This window comes from Lactuca sativa, chromosome 2 (assembly GCF_002870075.4).
Source record: "Lactuca sativa cultivar Salinas chromosome 2, Lsat_Salinas_v11, whole genome shotgun sequence".
Taxonomy (NCBI): Eukaryota; Viridiplantae; Streptophyta; class Magnoliopsida; order Asterales; family Asteraceae; genus Lactuca; species Lactuca sativa.
Window position 1 is genome coordinate 235,727,084 of NC_056624.2, and position 20,949 is coordinate 235,748,032.

Sequence of the window (20,949 nt, forward strand, 5' to 3'; positions counted from 1 at the left end):
AAACACGCAACAAAAACAAATTGTATGGACCTTTCAAGTTAAAAAAATAAGTTATCGACCAAACATGCAAATTACCTCAAACCATAGGGACCATTCGTGTAATTTACTAGAAAAAAACTATGTTGCGTTGGATGGTTGAAGAAGATAATTAATTGTAAATCATGTACATAGTTTCATACCGTATCCAGTCTTTAACCAAATAGAGGAGCCTCGGAAACTGTATACAATAGTTTTTTATATACACAACAATTTATGTATTATTGAGTTGTACATAATAATGTGTATGGAGAAAAATTGTTGTGTATTATTGAGTTGTACATAATAATGTGTATGGAGAAAAATTATTGTGTAGAAATCATGTCCCTATTCAAAATGGTGCTTTTTTTAAGCAATTAAAAGGATTTTAACCGTAAATCGTATACCAAAATTAGAAAGAAAAATAAAATAAAAATAAAAAAGACCGAATGTTAATCGTATAACAAAATTAGAAAGAAAAAAAATAAAATAAATAAAATAAAAAAGACCAAGTATATACACCGCACTGGAACATTAAGTTTCTTTGAGACTTAATTGCGAAAAATTCGTTTAGATTGATTAAAAATGTCATCTTTTTTGTTAGGGCTGCAAATGAGCTTTGACCAAACTCAAGCTCAGCTCATTTAAATATTTATAGGCTCGAGCTCGAGCTCAACTCGTTTCCAGCATTGTGGTACAAGGCTCGAGATCGACTCGTTAAGAATCGTACGGACTCAAGCTCGGTTTGGGCTCGACTCGTATACAATATATTATAATTTCCTAAAATGATATTTATTAAATTATTATTTATTTTAATATGTAAAAATAAAAATATTTTTTTATTATACTAACTCCGTCCCAAATTGATAGTCCACTTTTGACTTTTGAAGTATGTTTTCTTCAATTTTGACCTTCAATATTTTTGTTTTTGATAGATAATATTTGATGCAAAATATATGAATGGATTGTATTTTAAATATTTTTTCATTGTTATAAGTTTTATCAGGTAATATATAATACAAATAAAAATATTTAAGGTCAAAGTTGAAGAAAAAAAACTTCAAAAATTAAAACTATCAATTTGGGACGGAGGAAATATAGATGTATGTAGACTCGTTTAGGCTCGCAAGCCTAATCGAGCCAGGCTCGAGCTCATTTAATAAACAAGCTTATTATTAAGCTCGAGGTCGGCTCGGGCTCGTTTAAAATCGATCTCGAGTCAAGCTTTTAATGATTCGATCTCGAGTAGCTCACGAGTAGCTTGGGTCGTTTGCAACCCTATTTAAAAAAAAAAAACACTTATGTCATGTCTTGTAAAATTTGATAACTGCTAATTGATCGACAAACATCATTTCCAAAAAAGCATAAATAAAATTGGAAAAGGAAAGTATCAAGTATTTCCAACGGGTAGCTACTACACTACAAGGGGTTTGGTTTTATACGTCCCAAAAGAATAATATTATACAATAGTTAATGCAAACAAAACATAGCAAACGACCCAATAAAGCAACCCGACCCAAGTTGAAAATTAAATTTGAAACTTTATACATATTTTTGGTTTAGAGATGTATTATTAAGACATAAAGTATTAACTATTAACAGGTGGGTATCATGGTACGATACTTATTTATGTATGTACATAGTACATGGCTGCTTAGGAAGTGGTGGTTGTTAACTTAGGCGCCAACTAAAGTCATCTTTGAGTATGTGTTCCCAGTCTGAGCCCCCACTCCCCACTGCTTCTTCTTCTTCTTCTTCTTGTTGGTCTTCTTCTGCTTCTGCAAAAAAAAGAAATCACACAAGCAAGAAATTACACAAGCCTTTCAGACTTTGATAAAAAGTTGGTTGCTTGCTTTGTTACCTTCATCATCCTGGACACAATCTGTTACTTTATTATTAGCATTCAACTCCCCTCTGCGTTTGAGAATGTTCAATCGGTCCATCACCCAAGGGTCAATAATATCTGCATCATTCATATAATCATATATCAGATTTATGATTTATTCTGTTGCCACTGGTATGTAATAATTTACAGTGACTTGGGGGCCACCTGCAACAGGATTTGGGTCTTCACGGCGCTTGAGGATATTGAAACGGGCCATCACACCAGCCTCAACATCAACATCATCATCAACGACTGTGATTTCCTTTTTTATGGGAGTGGGAGAGGCAGCAGCATCTGATAATGAAAAACTCTTTTATCATATCAAGAAGCAACACAGACAGACAGGGTTTTGATACTACTTAACCTACCTGTTGATTTGTGTGTCTTCAAACGCTCAAAGCGGGCTCTAAAACTTAAGGAGCAGAGCTCTGCTTCGGCTTCAAGCCACAGATTTTTATACAATGACAGGGTCTCCGTCACCTTCACCTCACATTCCACATTTTCTGCAAGCACCTTTTGTATTGCCTGTTGCAGTTCAGCTTCAGCTTATATAATAATCGATTTATAATTTATAATACAGCCAGAGTTGAGAGAGTACTACCTGGACCATTTTATGATCTTTTGGCGGATCCACATCCAGAGAAGCATGTTCCAGCAGCAATTTCTCCACATTTTTACCAAAACTATCATCATGCAATATGGTTTCATTCCTCATCTGCAACTACTTTCCCTTCCCTTAATCCCTTAATTATATAAACCATACAAACAGATATGAGAAGCATGTATGTATTATTGTACTGTACCTCTTGAGACATATTTGATGTGCATGTCTTCTGCTGCTGAGGTGGAGGTGGAGGTGGAGAGGTCGCTTTTGACATGCAGACACCAAGATTGTGAATCACACGATCAAGGGCCTCGCGATCATGCTCCTTTAGCGCAAATTCATCATTTGAACAGTGAAGTAAAAGCAAATCCGACAGATTATACAGTGATTTCACAACACCACTTGCATTGACATTAACATCCATCTCTGGAGTTGTTGGTAACTTCAGTTTACTTGACTCGTTCAAGGAAGCATATTCCTTCTTTGGTTTAATGTTGTTATCAACAACTCCTCCTCCTCCTCCTCCTCCATTGCTAGGTTCGGAAGAATTCACCACAACAACCTCAACAGAGTCTTCTTTCCTCTCATTTGTTTCGTCCACACCATTCCCTGTTTGTAGTTTCTTCATAGGAGGTTGAGGTGATTGGGATTCAAATGGTAGAAACTGAGACTGAGAGGTGGGAGCTCCTTTCCAGCAAGGAGAATCCTCAGCAGGGTTATGATGATCAAACTGTTCAAAAGAATTTGCACTGATTTTTACATTTCCGGTGGTATTGATATCAGGAACTTGAGCTTTAAACTCAAATTTCAGTTGATCACTGGCAGAGGCAGACATGTCTTCGTTTTTTGTTGAGGAAGTTCTTCCTATTTGAAAGCTCAGCTGATTTGGAGCCAAGAAACTCCCACCCGATAAGGATTGCTCCTTTTCTTTCAAGGGACTACCCACAACATCATTGATGTTCAGAGCTGAAAGATTGCCAATCTCCAAACTTTTTGATGAAACTGCAGCAGGAGGCTTGATCACAAGGGCAGATGATTTTGTTATGTGATCATCAGAGCAATCAAACATATGGTATCTCTTCTCATATGGGTTGGGGTTGTATGAGTTTTGGCTGTTCCAGAGATCTTCAGGAGGTTCAGGTGATTGTATTAATGGATGAGATTCAGAAAACATAGGAAAGGCTCTAAACGTTGATCCTCCTTTTGACAAGTCATTAGGATCAAGGCTGTGAGTATTTGCATTTGCAGAAAATGATGCAGCATCTGACTTTCCATGCCCACTGTTGTTTGCTCTTCTTATAATATCAGCATAATAGAAAAGGCTAGCATCATCTTTGCTTTTGCTTGAGCTCTTGTTACCATAAGCTCCTGTATCATCAAAGGGAAAACCAAATTTATATATAATGAAATCATATCAACTCTCAAACAGGGTCAGGGTAGCTGACTTCCAATTCTAGCAAGAAAAAGAAATTTAAAGCAAGCAGGATAGCCTGGAAATCAAACAAGGCCCAAGCGAAACAGACTTGTAAACTTGTTGTTGTAAAAATGAAAACAACTTCACTGGAGGTTTTTGAGTCGCTCAAGAAATAAAACCTCTTTGCAGTGGCTTTTGATTTTAGTAAAAATGCTTATTTTCATACATGAGTGCTATTCAGTCTCAAATAAGTCTTCCGATACTCCTAGTCAAAGTCTGTACAAAAGAATAAATGGGCTCTACATTTCCTAGATTTATGAGGGTCGACTGTTGTTGAGAAAGGAGTAACCTTGTCGATTTCTCAAACAAGCAATAATGATGCAAAAAAAGTACAGAAATTAGAAATTCATATAGTATCAGTAACCACAACAAAGAAATGAAATCATTCACCTAACAAGAAGAGAAGAGAGAAGAAACAATACCTTGATTAAAATAGTTATTATAAGCAGCAAGGTTGGCCTCCTCTGAAAAAAAACTGTCGTCGCTTTCAATTTTTTTCACTTGCTTTCCCTCGGGCAGTCCAGTACTCCAAACACTGTCGTGCTGCGGGTTATACTCCAATCCAGACAAGCTTCGGGTATAATCAACTTGGGAGGTTTCATCACCATGCCCGTGAGCAAGCCCAAGCCCAGAACTAGACAACAAATCGTAGCCGGGCTCACTAAAGGTCACCAAAGGAATATCATCATTGTTCACCGAAGAAGAAGAGGCATACGGAGGATAGAATGGCTTTGCTTCACTGAGATTATAAGAGAAGGAATCAGCGACACGTTTTGGACTAGGGTATACAGCAGACCAATGGGGCCGACCAGGAGTTATCTGCTCCAATCCATGTTTACCATTAGAGTTCAAACCAGACCAATTACCAGCGGTTGGAAGATTAACGGGCTCCGGAATCATGTATCTGGAATCGTTTAAAGGGAGAGTAGTGGTCCTTCCCGAATCGGCCAAAAAATCTTGTCTAGCAGTTGAGGAGTGCCAAGAGGAGGTGAAGGGTACTCCATATGATGGATCATTGAAATGGGAAATTGAGTTTGAATTTAGGGCAGGTTTGTTTTGGTTAGATCGATCAACAGTAAAAGGTGGAGCTAAAGGTGACAAATTTGAGGACGACGAAGATGACGACGATGATCCCAAATACCCTAAACCCATCATCTTTTCTTCTTCTTCTTCTTTTCTGGACAATCAAACCGAAACAAGAATCGAGTTTCACTACTTATCAAAATCAACAAGATAAACCATAGGGAAAGAATATGATAAATCGGCAAGTAAAAGGGAAAGATTTTTTTTTAAAGGTTGAGTGTTGGAACATACCAGTGAGAGAATCGAGGAGACCGGAGGCTGGCGTGTCGACGGTGGGTTTTTCCTCTTTCCCTTTCCCCTTCCCCTTTTCCTATTCCAATTCAAAGTGAAAGTGTTGTGTGGTTAGTTATCACATTCACATCCTTTCTTCTTTTTTCCTTCTTATTGGTGTTTGACTTATATTTAATTGCGTACAGGTCCTTCAACATTTTGCTCTTCGACGAACGTGCACGATATGTGCAAATATAATTGTTTAGTACCTCATGTTACCACATTTTTTTGTCATATTATTTTTCCTTGTCTTCCCTTGGTCCCATTTAGTGGTGTTTGGATAAATAATTTTTAATTTATTAGCTTATTGTTTATTGTGGTGAGAATAAGCATTTTTTTAAAATGTGTTTGGATTAGCTTATTACGGTGGGAATAAGCATTAAGCAGTTAAGTGTTTGGCAAAATAAAACAGTTTATATGAGTAAAATGACCAATAAGCAATAAGCATCCCCCCTTCCTTATTAAAATCAGCTTATTTTGCTTATTCCTACCGCAATAAGCTGTTTTTTAAAGACTCATATCCAAACACTTAAATTTGCTTATTGCGGTGGGATTAATCAATAACCAATAAGCAGCCTATTTTTTCCCTATCCAAACACCCCCTTAATTGATAGGAAATAGTCACTTTCATTATTTTTCTGTAACATCCTGTTTATTAAATAAATAAATAATGTAGATAAAATTAATGAACGAATAGTCGCCCATTTAACGGAGAGTGATTTCGGGGAGCCAAATGATATATTATAGACTTTCAGAGGTCAAAGTGTAATTTCAGGATGTATTTTGTAAAGATTTTTAGAAGTTAGGGTGTTTTTGGTAAGTATTGGACTAGAATTGAAAGAGATTTCAGAAGGCAGGGGCTAAATCGTAAATTCCGGATTCATTTTGAAAGGATTAATAGAGGGAGGGTCCACCTGTCGCTACCCTCGTTCAAACCCTAACCCTAGAAGTTGAATGCAGCCGCCACCTTCTTCACCTTATCCCTCCATTTTTCGGCCGCCGCCAACCCCCTCGTCGCTACCTTGAACCATCGAACGATGCCATCACAACTTCGACGATGGGATTGAAGCTTGATGTCGTGGCTACTGCTATTGTTTTCCTCTATAGACCGTTCCTTCTCTCCTCTAAAGTGTCGTTCGTCTCGTTGTCATTGTCACCGTTGGGTTGTGTCGCCACCGAGCCCCGTCGTCGCTATGTCACTGCTGATGGAGACAAGAACTGAGGTGGTTGTTTTTGTCATTGTTGTGGTTCGCGTAACCCCCCCTCCTTTCTCCAACCCGTCGTATGTTACGCTCTGGTGATGCCAATTGTGGTCGTCATCGCCAATCGTCGGTCGTAGCATCGTTATTGTTGCCGTTGCTGGATGGTTCCAACAAGATGGTGGCAACGTTCGTTGTTCGTGGTGCGGATGCTCGTGTGTGTGGGTTTCTGTCGAGTAAAGTCGTGAAGAACCACCATGGCAGCCGACCATGGTGGCTGCTGCCATCAACACTACCGTACGCCACTAGGTGGGTGGCTGGGTCCATTTTACAAATTGAAACATGTGTGTTTATTATAGTGAAGTGGTGTTTGGATGTTTATCCGGCCCAAAAAGTCACCACCACCACGTGCCACCGCCGGCCACCACTAGGGTGGTTGTGTGTGTGTGTGTTATTTTGGACTTGCTTTGTAATATTGTATCCGATGTGAAAATAATAAAAAAAACTCGTAACCACCACCGTGAGCCGCCATTGACCACCACTACCCGAGGTGGTAGTGGGTGGTGTCTGCCTTATGAAACCCTAATGGGCCTTATGAGACCCTAGTGGGCCTATTGAATCCCTAATTGATCTAAGGACTTAGTTTTGGGCCTATTGGGCTATGATTGGGTTAAAAACCCTAATTAGGGTTTAGAAAACCCTAATGTTGGAATTATTGGTTTGGACTTATCGGGACCTGCATTTTGGACCATTGGAGTGAAGATATGACTCAAGTTGATTTCATTGTATGTTAGGACTTAATGGATTAAGTCCTTAATGGATTAAGTCCTTAATGGATTAAGCTCTTAATGGGTTAAGTGGGAACACTTAACTCTAATCGTCATTTTATGTGAAAAACCATAATTGGGTTTGGGTTCTTATTGGGCTATTTATTGGACTAAGTTGTTGTGGGCCTTTGTGGGCCAATTAGGAACATATTAGGATAAGACCCATTAGAGAGGCTTGGGCCTAATTTGGAAAATTGGGCCATAGGTAGGCTATAACTGGGCCTTGAGGATTATTAGCTATTGGGCCATAAGAATGCCAATTGTTGGTCTAGAATAATTGATTGGGCCTTAAAATAAGTTCATGTAGAGGTTTGGGCCAAATTTGGAAAATTGGACCATATGTTAGGCCTTAGTTGACTATTGGGCTTTTAGGCCTTCAAGGTGTGAGTTTGGGCCTTGGTTCTGAACCAATCTAGGTTAGGGGTAAAATGGTTCATTTACCCCAAGTGTAGATTATGGTTGTGTATTGGAACCCAATTATTAATTGGGTGTTGTTTTGATGTTAACAGTTCGAGAATCTATCAACCAGCAGCTAGAGTTTTATCTGCGGAACTTTAGCAGTGTCAGGTGAATCTCCTCACCATACCAATGGGTCGAAGGCACCAAGGCCGGCCCATTTTGTATTATGTGGTACACTAGTCGATGTAGTGATATGTGGTATGCAAGTTGGTTATATGATATATGCTATGTTGTTTGTTTATGTGATATTTGCATGAAAGACCATGGGGGTGCCCATGGCACTTGGATGTAAGACCATGTGAGGGAGCCCATGGCTGTCTGGCAGGGAAAGACCATGGGGGAGCCCATGACACTTAGGTGTAAGACCATGCGGGGGAGCCCATGACATCCTTATGTAGGGATATGTGGTAGAGATAACTTTTATACCTAATGTTATGTGGTAGAGTTAACTTTTATAGCTAATGATATGTGGTAGAGATAACTAGGGATGTCAAAAACCCCCGTGGGACCTCGATGCCGTACGGGGCTAAATTTTTAAAAAAACCGGGAGCGGGAGCGAGGGCAGAATTAAACCCCGCTTATTTTCGGGACCGGGGTCGGGAGTTGGTATTTCTGTCCCGTACTCCCGCAGGGGCCCTGATTGTACATTTATGTAAAAAATATATATATTTAATATAAACTAGATTTTCTAATTTTAGGTTTAGGTTAGGTTTCACTTTCCCGTTTCCAGTTAATGGATATTGAAGAGGTAGTGAATTGATCATATATTTTTGGATATGTAAGTATTTTATACTTGTAATATTGGATTTGTCATATTTTATATTTTTAAGATTGTTGGAATTGTCGTTTTGTAATATTGGATTCGTAATGTTGGATTAATTTTTTAGTTTCTAAAAGATTATGTTTTAAACTTTTAAAGTTATTAAAAATAGGCTTTTTAGCCTAAACCAAAGTAGTTGTTTAGCAAAAAAAAAAAAACCCAAATTTTAAGCCTATAAACCGGGGGCGGGACCGGGGGCTATGTAAACGGGGGAGTCGGGGGCGGGACCGGGAGCGGGGGCAACAACTGATTTCGAGGGCGGGACCGGGGCAACTATTTCCACCCCCGTTTGGTCCCGTTGACATCCCTAGAGATAACTTGTATAGCTAATATGATATGCGATATGTGGTAGAGATAACTTGTATAGCTAATATGATATGCGATATGTGGTAGATATAGCTTGTATAGCTAATATGATATGCGATATGTGGTAGAGATAACTTGTATAGCTAATATGATATGTGATATGTGGTAGAGATAACTTGTATAGCTAATATGATATGTGATATGTGGTAGAGATACCTTGTATAGCTAATGTGATACGTGTTATGTGGATTGTGTGTGAGGTATGCTCTGGGGGACTCACTAAGCTTTGTGCTTACGGTTTACAGTTTTGGTTTCATGTATCATCGATTTGGAAAAGAAGAGCTCGGATTGATCACATTGCACACACCTATGATTTCCGCAATGAATGATTTTGGGATGAAATCTGATAAATGATTTATTTAACGAGGATTTGAAATGTTTGAAATCAATGGTATAAATGTTTTAGCTAAATTAAAAATGAAATTTTTACCCTTGATTTTTGGGTCGTTACAAGTTGGTATCAATGCCTTGGTTTTAAGGATTCAGACATACTTTAGGGTGAGTCTGAACTCAAACCGAGGATCTATAAAGTTTTCAAAATAAAAATGTTTTCAAGGAAAGAACTTTCTAAAATAAGAAAAGGGTGTGGTGCATGCAATCAGCCGAGCTCAAGTAAATTTCCCTAGAATAGCTATATGTGATATATATGTTATGACTGGGTTTATGAATCTGTAAATCGCATGCTATTTAGGGCTAGGGGAGGTGTCTGTGTATGTTGAATAAGTCGGTAGACTTGCATGCTAGTGCTGAGTAATCAACAATAGATTGGTCTGATATGTGGTGCTTGTAGCCTTGGAGATACTGTATGTCATGCTAGAATGAGAATGATTATTGGTATTAGTAACTGCTACATGTATGCTTTTAAAATTGTATACGATTAGGATCTTATAGCCTTAGAATAATTGATTTTGCCATATTACCTGTTCCTTATCTGGTTGTGGTCGTAGGGTAGATTCTATTATTTGATAGTCTATTAGATCATGTTATGTGTATAATTTGCATGCATAAGGCAGTCGACATTGAGGATGGATGGATGTGGATAACGCGAGTTGCGATATTTGGGCTGAATGTTCTATGGCAGTTCTTTGGATCGGAGTTCTACTGCACGAATGCTGCTTGCTTTGTGCTTTGTGGAACTCTTGAGTTATGGGAGTCAGCTACTAAGTAGATATGACGATATCTAGGAGGTGGATGGCTGGCATCATGGGGAGTTCTTCAGCAGTTGATGACAGGGCGAAGTTGGGAACCTATGAAAGCCTAGGATATGCTCCAATGAGTTAGTGGGGCGGTCCGGTGAGGTTGGGAACCTAGGGGGAGCCTAGGAGTTGCTTTGGTGGGTATTGTGTTGCTGTTTAGCGGATATTTTGTGCATCAGTAGAGTAGGTGACTTAGAGGATTTGGGAGGATTGCTGAGGAAAGTGTGGATAGGTGTGGAAGGTAGTATGGGCCCGTACTATTGAAAGCACATGATCCATACTCGAATCGGTGAGAGTCTTGGAGAATCTAAGAAGCTTATGGGAAGGAGAATTATTGGTTATGCTATGATAGTGAGGATAACTGATTTAGCAGATGAGAATGAGCACACATGAGGAAGGACTAGGGTTTGGTCCCGGATCCAGTGGTGAGCCAATTAGTGGAAGGACTGCTAGGGTTTTGAGTTTGCCTTGGATCTATTGTATCAGGTGGTAAGGAGTGATTGTGCGATTTATAGCATTTTCGGGATTAGAGACTATGTATTGGGAGTAATCGTAGCTCGGGTAGGGCAGAAGTTGCTCCAACTATTGTAGTTCAGCCTTGACGATTGAGCTGGTGAGTGTGCCAGGGTGTGAGACCCTGAGTGATATGATTTCTAAAGTTTGAGAGCATGGATTGATTTGGAGCACATTGGGAAGAGAGGATCAGATCAGGTACATACATTGGAGGGTCCCGAGAAGAGACCCAAGAGTTAGAGTTAGCTTTTGAGAGGCCAACAGGGCCGGATTCAGTGCGGTACTTGTGGGAAACCGCACGAGAGTTTTCGTTTCAAGGGTTTTAGTAAGTGTATCTCTGGGTTTGTTTGCCTGCTTGTGATTGGATTAGACCTTCGACATGGTTATATGTCATTTGCATACCATGAGTTATGGGGTGGTTAGTGAACGGTTGTTTCCCTCTTTGCTGGTTTGGAGCGTTAAATGTTTTCTAGGTCTATGGTTGAGATCGGTTCAGAGACGTGATACGGAAGTTCTACGGTCAAGATTGGTAACTCAGCCAGTGTGCTCGAGTCGGCTTTTGGAGGCGTCAGGGGAAGTGGTCTACTGTAGAGGTTTTGGTTTGGGCATCGGTTATTTGGACTTCAAGATATACGTAGGGCATCATTTCAAGGCGTCTGAGATTATTAGTTGTGCTAGGATCCGGAAAGTGGTCTTCTGATATTTAGGAGTTGTGTGGACTTTTGGGGTTTGGGCCAGTAATAGAATACTCGCACAGTTAAGAGACTGGTTGTCAGCAGTTGGTTATTAAAGAGTAAGAAGGATTGGGAATCCTTCAAATCTCATGCATTGCGAAAACTTAGTCGAATCTAAGTGGGGGAGCATCGTGCAGGTATACAGAAACAGGAGCAGTTTTGAAACTAGGATAAGATTTGCATCCTCATCGAGGAAAATGGCGGCCCAAGTGGCTATTTAGTTTGAGAGTTGTGCGAGTTTGGAGTCCGATAAGACACCCCGTCATGTGAATCGCGTCTCCTTGGGGGCTTGATAACATAATTTGGGGTTATAGATTGGGACTCCAGTCATGAATGGAGTTCAGTTCGGGTGTTCAGTGGAGTGTGCGCTCGACTCTGTATGCATTTTGAATCGATAGATTAGGGGTAAGGCATTAGGATGCGATTGTGTTAGGATGAAAGTGTTGTAAGACTATGGGGGATCCGTAGCATTCACTAATGGTAAGTTGGTATTAAAGTGTTGTAAGACTACGGGGGAGCCGTAACATTCACTAATGGTCAGTTGGTATGAAAGTGTTGTAATACTACGGGGGAGCCGTAGCATTCACTAACGGTTAGTCAGGATGAAAGTGTTGTAAGACTACGTGGGAGTCATAGCAATCATTCATGGTCAGTGGGGTGAAAGTGTTGTAAGACTATGGGGGAGCCGTAGCATTCACTAGTAGTCAGATAGTGTGGAAAGTGTAGAAAGACTGCAGGGTAGCTATGGAATTCACGGATTCGTTCGGATGACTTAGGCCAGTGTAGACCAGTTCGCAAGGTTGTGATTAAGTCACAATATAATTGGAATCAGGGAACGGTAGGTTGAAGGGGACCAGTTGTGATGTAAGACTATAGTTATTCTAGTAGCATTCACCTTTTTGCATCGGATTCAATGGCGACAGGTTGTCAGCCTATCATGATCGGATGGATCAAATGGATTGAAGGATCCATGAGTGGTTGTATTGATAGTGCGGTTATCATTAGACGATGTATCCTTCAGATTTCGCACGAGACTGCTACGTGTGATTTTGGTCCAATAATCGGTTATTTGTCCGATGATTCTAGTAGTTGACAGATAAGGTGAGACCGGAGAGGTCTCAAACGCTTTCGAAAAGCAGCAAGTGGTACCCAGAAGAGTCGAAATGAGTTTAGTAACTTGGAATCCGTGTGTGGAGTTTCCTGTCATTCGGGGCATATACTAAGTTGGTTACAGTTGGACTAAGTAATATAAGAAGTTGAATAGCGAGTTGGGAGATAAGTGCAGTGAACTCGGCACTGATTCGATGTGAGCGGTTTTTCAAGGAGACAGACCATCTCGAGACTTCAGTTTTTAGATGGAGTAAATGCGATCACTTTGCAAGAAATTCATTCATCTTCGGGTTTTAGAATCCTACGGGGGATGGTTTCGGTTGCCCTGGGAAGGCTAGGGTATGCTTGTGGTTTTGACCTTGTCGTTCGAGTGGTTGGGCATGTAAGGGATGGTAAGGAATGATTTCGAGGACGAAATCTATTTTAAGTGGAAGAGAGTTGTAACATCCTATTTATTAAATAAATAAATTGATAAAATTGATGAACAAATAGTCGCCCTAAAACCAATAATATTTAACGGATAGTGGTTTCGGGGAGCCAAATGATATACTTTAGACTTTCGAGGGTCAAAGTGTAATTTCAGGATGTATTTTGTAAAGATTTTTAGAAGTTAGGGTGTGTTTTGTAAGTATTGGACTAGAATTGAAAGAGATTTCATAAGGCAGGGGCTAAATCGTAAATTTCGGATTCATTTTGAAAGGATTAATAGAGGGAGGCGCCATTATTGTTATTATGGGGAGAAGTTTATGAATTGGGTATATAACCCATCGCTACCCTCGTTCAAACCCTAACCCTAGAAGTTGAATGCAGCTGCCATCTTCTTCACCTTATCCCTCCATCTTCCGGCTGCTGCCAACCCCCTCGTCGCTGCCTTAAACCACTGAACAACGCCATCACAACTCTGACGATGGGATTGAAGCTTGTCGTGGAGGCTGGTGTTGTTTTCCTCTATCGACCGTTCTTTCTCTCCTTCGAGGTTTCATTTGTCTCGTTGTCATTGTCACCGCTGGGTTGTGTCGCCACCGAGCCCCGCGCGTCACTTTGTCACTGTCGATGAAGACAAGGAATGAGGTGGCTATTGTTGCTACTGTCGTGGGTCACGTAAACCCCCCTCCTTTCTCCAACCCGCCGTATGTTACGCTCTGGTGATGCCAACTGTGGCCGAGTTCGCCACCAACTGTAGCAGTACCATACGCTAAAATTTGTCCCTTTTTAATGCATTTACCCTCATCGCCAACCGTCGTTCGTAGCGCCGCTGTTGTTGTCATTGCTGGATGGTTCCAACAAGATGGTGGCAACGTTCATGGTTCGTGGTGCGGATGCTCATGTGTGTGGGTTTCTGTCGATTAAAGTCGTGAAGAACCACCATGGCAGCCGGCCATGGTGGTTGCTGCCATCAACACCGCCGTACGCAACTAGGAGGGTGGTTGGGTCCATTTTACATATTGAAACATGTGTTTTTATTATAGTGAAGTGGTGTTTGGATTTTTATTCGGCTAGAAAAGTCACCACCACCACGTGCCACCGCCAGCCACCAATAGGGTGGCTGTGTGTGTACTTGTATTAGTTTGTGTGTATGTATGCATATGTGTTATTTTTGGATTTGCTTTGTAATATTGTATCCGATGCGAAAATAATAAAAGAAACTCGTAACCACCACCGTGAGGTCGTGGCCGTCGCCGTGAGCCGCCATTAACTGCCGCTACCCGAGGTGGTAGTGGGTGGTGTCTACCTTATGAAACTCTAATGGGCCTTATGAGACCCTAAAGGGCCTATTGAAGCCCTAATTAATCTAAGGACTTAGTTTTGGGCCTATTGGGCTATGATTGGGTTGAAAACCCTAATTAGGGTTTAGAAAACCCTAATGTTGGAATTATTGGTTTGGACTTATCGGGACCCGCATTTTGGACCATTGGAGTGAAGATATGACTCAAGCTGATTTCATTGTATGTTTGGACTTAATGGATTAAGTCCTTAATGGATTGAGCCCTTAATGGGTTAAGTAAGAACACTTAACCCTAATCGTCATTTTATGTGAAAAACCATAATTAGGTTTGGGTTCTTATTGGGCTATTTATTGGAGTAAGTTGATGTGGGCCTTTCTGGGCCAATTGGGAACATATTTATGGACCATGCAAATTATTAGGCCTTAGGATAAGACCCATTAGAGAGACTTTGGCCCAATTTGGAAAATTGGCCATAGGTAGGCTATACTTAGGCCTTGAGGATTATCAGCTATTGGGCAATCAGAATGCCAATTGTTTGGTTTAGAATAACTGGTTGGGCCTTAAAATAAGTTCATGTAGAGGTTTGGGCCAAATTTGGAAAACTGGACCATACGTTGGGCCTTGGTTGACTATTGGGCTTTTGGGCCTTCAGGGTGTGAGTTTGGGCCTTGGTTTTGAACCAAGCTAGGTTAGGGGTAAAATGGTTCATTTACTCCAAGTGTATATTATGGTTGTGTATTGGAACCCAATTATTAATTAGGTATTGTTTTGATGTTGATAGTTCTGGAATTTGTCAACCAACAGCTAGAGTTTTATCCGCGGGACTTCAGTAGTGTCAAGTGAATCTCCTCACCATACCAATGGGTAGAAGGCACCAAGGCCGGCCCATTTTGTATTATGTGGTACACTAGTCGATGTAGTGATATGTGGTATGCAAGTTGGTTATATGATATATGCTATGTTGTTTGTTTATGTGACATTTGCATGAAAGACCACGGGGGGAGCCCATGACACTTGGATGTAAGACCATGTGGGGGAGCCCATGGCTATCCGGCAGGTAAAGACCATGGGGGAGCCCATGACACTTAGGTGTAAGACCATGCGGGGGAGCCCATGGCGTCCTTATGCAAGGATATGTGGTAGAGATAGCTTTTATAGCTAATGTTATGTGGTAGAGATAGCTTTTATAGCTAATGATATGTGGTAGAGATAGCTTGTATAGCTAATATGATACGTGATATGTGGTAGAGATAGCTTGTATAGCTAATATGATATGTGATATATAGTAGAGATAGCTTGTATAACAAATATGATATGTGATATGTGGTAGAGATAGCTTGTATAGCGAATGTGATATGTGTTATGTGGATTGTGTGTGGGGTATGCTCTGGGGGACTCACTAAGTTTTGTGCTTACAGTTTACAGTTTTGGTTTTAGGTATCATCGATTTTGAAAAGAAGAGCTCGGATTGATCGCAATACACATACCTATGATTTCCGCAATAATTGATTTTGGGATGAACTCTGATAAATGATTTACTTGACGATAATTTGAAATGTTTGAAATAAATGGTATCAATTTTTAGTAAATAAAAAATAAATTTTTACCCTTGATTTTTGGGTCGTTACATTTTCACACTCTCATTTTTTAATATTTAAATATTATAAATAATATATCAATAGTTTATTCTATTTATAAAGAATTAAAAAACATAATTTTTGATATTTTTTATTTTTTTTGTATATATGATTTAATATATATTTAAAAAAATAAAAAATAAGGGAATAAATTGTGGTATAATCATCTCTTTTAGGGGGGGGGGGGGGGGTTTAACGTACTACCCCTCACCTAAAGATGGTATGGTGTTTCCTTCATACCTCAGTTTCATGTCACTTCACCGCACCACAAGGTGGAGGTACTCTGATCAGCCTTACCATTTAACATTTTACAACACCTCTTACCAATTCCACATATTAATATTTTTATATGCGTTCTTCTTATCTTTTACCATCATTAGTATGTAGGATGTTTAATCACATTAATTGCAAGTATGGAAAGTTGGGGTACGATCATATAAAGTTAAAGGGTTGCAACACATAAAGTACGTGATGTGTTTATTTTTATATACTAAAAATATCGGGTTTTAAATTTATAGATCCTTAATCTATCACTACTTAATTAATACACATAATGACAATTAACCTAATCGAGTATAACATAATTATGGCAAATAAGAGTGTCGAACTCTCGGGGGAACATGTATGACTAGCAAAAGATTAAATTAACTTAAACGAAAAATTAAAATTAATAGGGGTTTGTTTAAACTTTACATTTAAACTATTACTTCAAATTGTCGAACAAGCAAAGACTTTGATTGAAAACAGTAATTTTGAAGCACTTCTACTTAGATTTTGAATCTCTTTTTCCTATGATGATTTGTTGATAGTGCAATGAATTTATAAAATGATTACTGATAGATAAGATTGTTAGCAATTAAGGTTTAATTACTAAAACTAGTGATTAATAAGCAACTAATTCAATGCTCATAAAACTAGCAACCTAATAACAAATTTAATTAACCAAATTACTTATGAACCAATCAAATGACTAATCTTAATGATCATAAAATTAAGATTTTTCGCACTATAGCACAACCAAGTTTGGCCACTTTTCACATTCAATCACTCAAGTTTTTTTATGCTCAATTGGTCCTTATCGTTAGGAAATACCAGCTAAACGGAACAACTGGGTGTATTGCTTATGTGGCATTACATTAAATAAGATATTTACTTTAACTTATCCACATAAGAAATCAAAGTAAAAATAATCACATTTATTCACACACACCACTACGCTCCTTCTTCATTCTTTATTTTTTTTATCTCTCAGTGACCAAGAACGATAAAAACTAGGGTTCCAACTCGTTCCTCCGATCGAAGTCGATGATCACGCACCCAACTGACAATGACAACCTCAAGGCCAAATCCTAATAGGCTCTACCCTGTAGTGGAGCTCAACTTCAAAGGTGTTTTTCTTCAAAATCTTTTCTCGTATAACCAAGGTATCAAATTCACATTCAATGATCATGATTTTTCTGGAATGACATACTATGGGTGTACCACCTTTCTTGAATGGTTCATGCAAGAAAGTATAAACAAGTTATACTGGTGTGAGCCATGTAAGCCCTTATTATCTAGGATAATTGCTATTCATAACGATGGAGAATATGCTACTTTCATTTTTTATGCTTATGGAGTCGATGGTTTAGTTTCCCTATATGTAGGCCATGATGGTCAAGGAATAGAGGACCGATTTGCCTCTGAGATAGAAGAAGAAGAAAAAGAAAAAGAATACAAAGAAGACGGTGATGATTCATACATTAATGGTGGTGAAAATGAAGACGAAATTGATAACCTTATATACGTGGAGGTGAAATTTAATGAGGATATAGTCACTATGAATAGAACAAATGGTGATGAGTTTCTGCCTGAATTATATGGTGAAAAGGAAAAAGGAAATGATAACAACATAGGTGATGATGTCGATGGGAGTGAATAGAAGGCAAAGGTAAGTCAACATAGGTGGTGATGCAATTAATGATGGTGGTGATGCAATCAATGATGATGGTGAAGGAGGTCGTAATGATGGACAAGACCATGATGAGGTGGAACACACACCTATGGATTTTGATGCATCAGAAAATTGAGAACCTGGTAAGACAATTGATTGTTAATGAGGTGCATGTGCAATGCGAGGTAAGGGAAAGACCAATTACAACCTTTTTGAATAAATCTGAAGGAAAAAATCTGAAAGGATTATCAAGTTGAAGTTGGCCAAGAGAGTTGGCGATGAAGAGGCACATGGGAATTCTAAATCAAAAGCTCTTGCTATATATTAATTTAAGATGCGCTTTAATTGTTATTGATGTTAATCTAGAACTTGGTATTTACTATGAAAGTATGTTATTTCCTGTATTTGAGTCTATGTACTTTAAGTTCGATGTGATGTGAGCTTGGTTGTTTGTATGAAACTATGTGTCACAACTAGCAATTTAGGGTTTAAGATGTGAAGCTTGTTCACAACAAATTCCTCTATGTAACCTTGTTGCATCTTATTAATAAAATTCAAACTACAATGTTATTTGAATTCATACCTACATACATTTTGAATCAAGTTAAAATAGCCTCATGCAAGCCCAAAAACTTGATCCAATAGCTAAGCACAATCCATTTTGGGTCTTGGTCCAAGAATTCTCGGCCCAACACCCTATTGGGCCGAAAACTCTTTCCTTGGGCCTTTTTGGGCTGAAAACTTCTTTTGGGCCTTCCATTGGACCGAGAACTCTCTTATTGGGCCCAAATAAGCCCGAAATCCATATAGATCTTATTTGGTCGAAAACCCTTTCTTTTGGGCTTTCCCTTGGCCGAAAACTCCTCTATTGGATCTAATTAAATCCAAAAAGCCATGATCACTTCAAACCTAAAAACCCATTAAGCACATAGGGTGTTTTCGGCCACCCTAAGAACCGAAAACCCTTGAAGAGACACAAGGGCGAAAACCCTTCACATTTTCGGTTAAGGCTTAAGCAAAAAAAAAAAACAGAGAAAAAGAAGAAAAGGGAATGGAAAATGAGTTGCCACCTCATTTTTGTTCAACATGTAACTAGGCTATTAACCTCCATACTTCCAAGCAAGTATCACCTCAAGCATCCAATCAACAAAGTCAACCCCCCCCCTCTATTATGATCGGCCGAAACCCCCACCACACACACACTACACTCATTTGCAAGTCATCCCACTCAAAACTCTCTCAAGTTATCTCATCCTTTCCCTCAAATTTTTCGAGTTCACTTCAAGGAAAATCTTAGTCATTTTGGTAAGAACTTCATGTAGCCCTTGTAATTCCAAACATTTTCTTAGTTACACACTTTTGTTGTGTGTTAAGTGCCTAGAACCACTTAAAATTTCGAGAACATCTTCAAGAGGTGCAAGGCTAGGCTCGAAATCTCTTCACTTTCCTTTCTTCTACCACTCGAAATCTTCAAGGTGAGTTCATACCCCTATATTTTCATGTTTTCTTCAAGTTTTTTTTTTTTGGGGGGGGGGGGGGGATACAAGTTACAACACCAAAATATAATCTAAACTTAAGCATAAGCTTTCAACAGAAAAGTTATGGTCTATTCATGGACTGTTTTGACCATCTTAAACTTAATATTTTTCAAAACTATTAAATATGCAAATAGTTCAGGTTTATACCTTTCTTAAGACTAATCTCACGCGTTCATACGATTTTTGGCGATTTTTACAAAACCGCCTATCATTTTAGAAATGATTTCGGACCAGTCTGTGAGGATGAACATTTTCACACTGGTTTGAGACCACTAAAAATTATCTAGTTCTTATTCATCTTATATCTTGCATTATACACTTTGATTGAGATTCCGCACTATCAAAGTGAATCCGATTAATATGTAGGAGAATTCGGGACTTACAAGTTGTATCAGAGCTTGGATCGGTATCAATCGGATTATTGCAAACGGTTTTTCTTCGTGTTCTTCATATTTTTGAAGTTTTGATAGAGTTTGATTTTAAAAATTAAAATTTTCATGTTTTTTGCAAGTTTTGGGTGATTTTTGGCCAAATTTTGCGAAATCTTAGCGAGATCCTCGGTCCCTAGGCGGCCAGCAGAGTTTTCAGAAGTTCAACAGTTATTTCGGACGGAGGCGAGGGTTCATGGGCGAAGTTCTCGGATGCGTTCTCGGTCCGACATCGCGCCTGTTCTCGGTCCTCTCTTCTCGGCCATATGATTTCGAATTTCCAGCTTCTCGATTTCTGTTCTCGGATTCGGATATTCAGCCTCGCAATCTCGTCTAGAATTTTGGAATTTCCATATTTTGGCTTGTTTTTGATCAAATTGCCATATTTTCGATCAAATAACTTCGTTTTTGGAATTAAAGCTTTATATTTGGTCAAAAAGCCATGTATTTAGTCAAATACCCTCGTTTTTGTTCAAATACTCTCGGTTTTGGTCTAGAAAATTTTGTTTTCGATTTAGAAACTTTCATTTGCGGTCAAGGTTATTTTTTGAACAAAAAGTTTGATTTTCATTTTTGACTTTCACCTTTGACTTTCAAAGTTGACTTTTGACTTTCAAGTTTGACCTTTGAGCTTTAACTTTGACTTTCTCGCTTAACGTTCAAGTTTTCACGTTTAACTTTTCAAGTTTGACTTTTACGTTTGACCTTTAAGTTTGACTTTCAAGGTTGACTTTCGAGGTTTCAAATCAAATGGCATTTTTCTTGGCTTCATAATCATATCTATTTTTGGTAAATTATTCTTTTTGGTGAATAATGAGTTCTTCAATCACAAGGTTAATGAAGTTTCATGCTCTCAATCCTGTGAAGCCAAAATTAAATCTTATCGTGATAAACATGAATTATTAATTAGGGAAATTGAGGACCTTAAATATGAACGATATACTATCAGAAAGGAACAAAAACCTTTAAAAAATCAATTGGAGGCCAAAATCAAAGACTTTAGAAAACTTCAAGCAGAATATAGCGATAAATGTGAAAATTATGATTATGCTCAATGAAAGATTGCCACTGTCGAGCTTAACACACTAAAAAATAAGTTTGAAAATGCAGACTTTAATTTTAAAAAATTTG

The 20,949-nt window shown here is 38.9% G+C and overlaps 1 protein-coding gene across 2 annotated transcripts; it reads right to left on the reverse strand.

The window, feature by feature from the left end:
- Positions 1-1,517: 1,517 nt before the first annotated feature.
- LOC111920464 (uncharacterized) lies at positions 1,518-5,449 on the reverse strand. 2 transcript variants are annotated; one of them, XM_023916047.3, is made up of 8 exons: positions 5,293-5,449; positions 4,401-5,155; positions 2,704-3,872; positions 2,502-2,615; positions 2,269-2,425; positions 2,066-2,194; positions 1,877-1,978; positions 1,518-1,793 (listed from the first exon to the last, which is right to left on the reverse strand). In XM_023916047.3, the coding sequence occupies exons 2-8, from the start codon at positions 5,131-5,133 to the stop codon at positions 1,687-1,689; spliced, it is 2,511 nt and encodes an 836-aa protein (XP_023771815.1). In that variant the 5' UTR covers positions 5,134-5,155; positions 5,293-5,449; the 3' UTR covers positions 1,518-1,686. The 2 variants fall into 2 exon arrangements, with proteins under 2 accessions (XP_023771815.1, XP_023771811.1); XM_023916043.3 differs by having other exon boundaries at positions 2,502-2,621.
- Between the last annotated feature and the right edge of the window lie 15,500 nt (positions 5,450-20,949).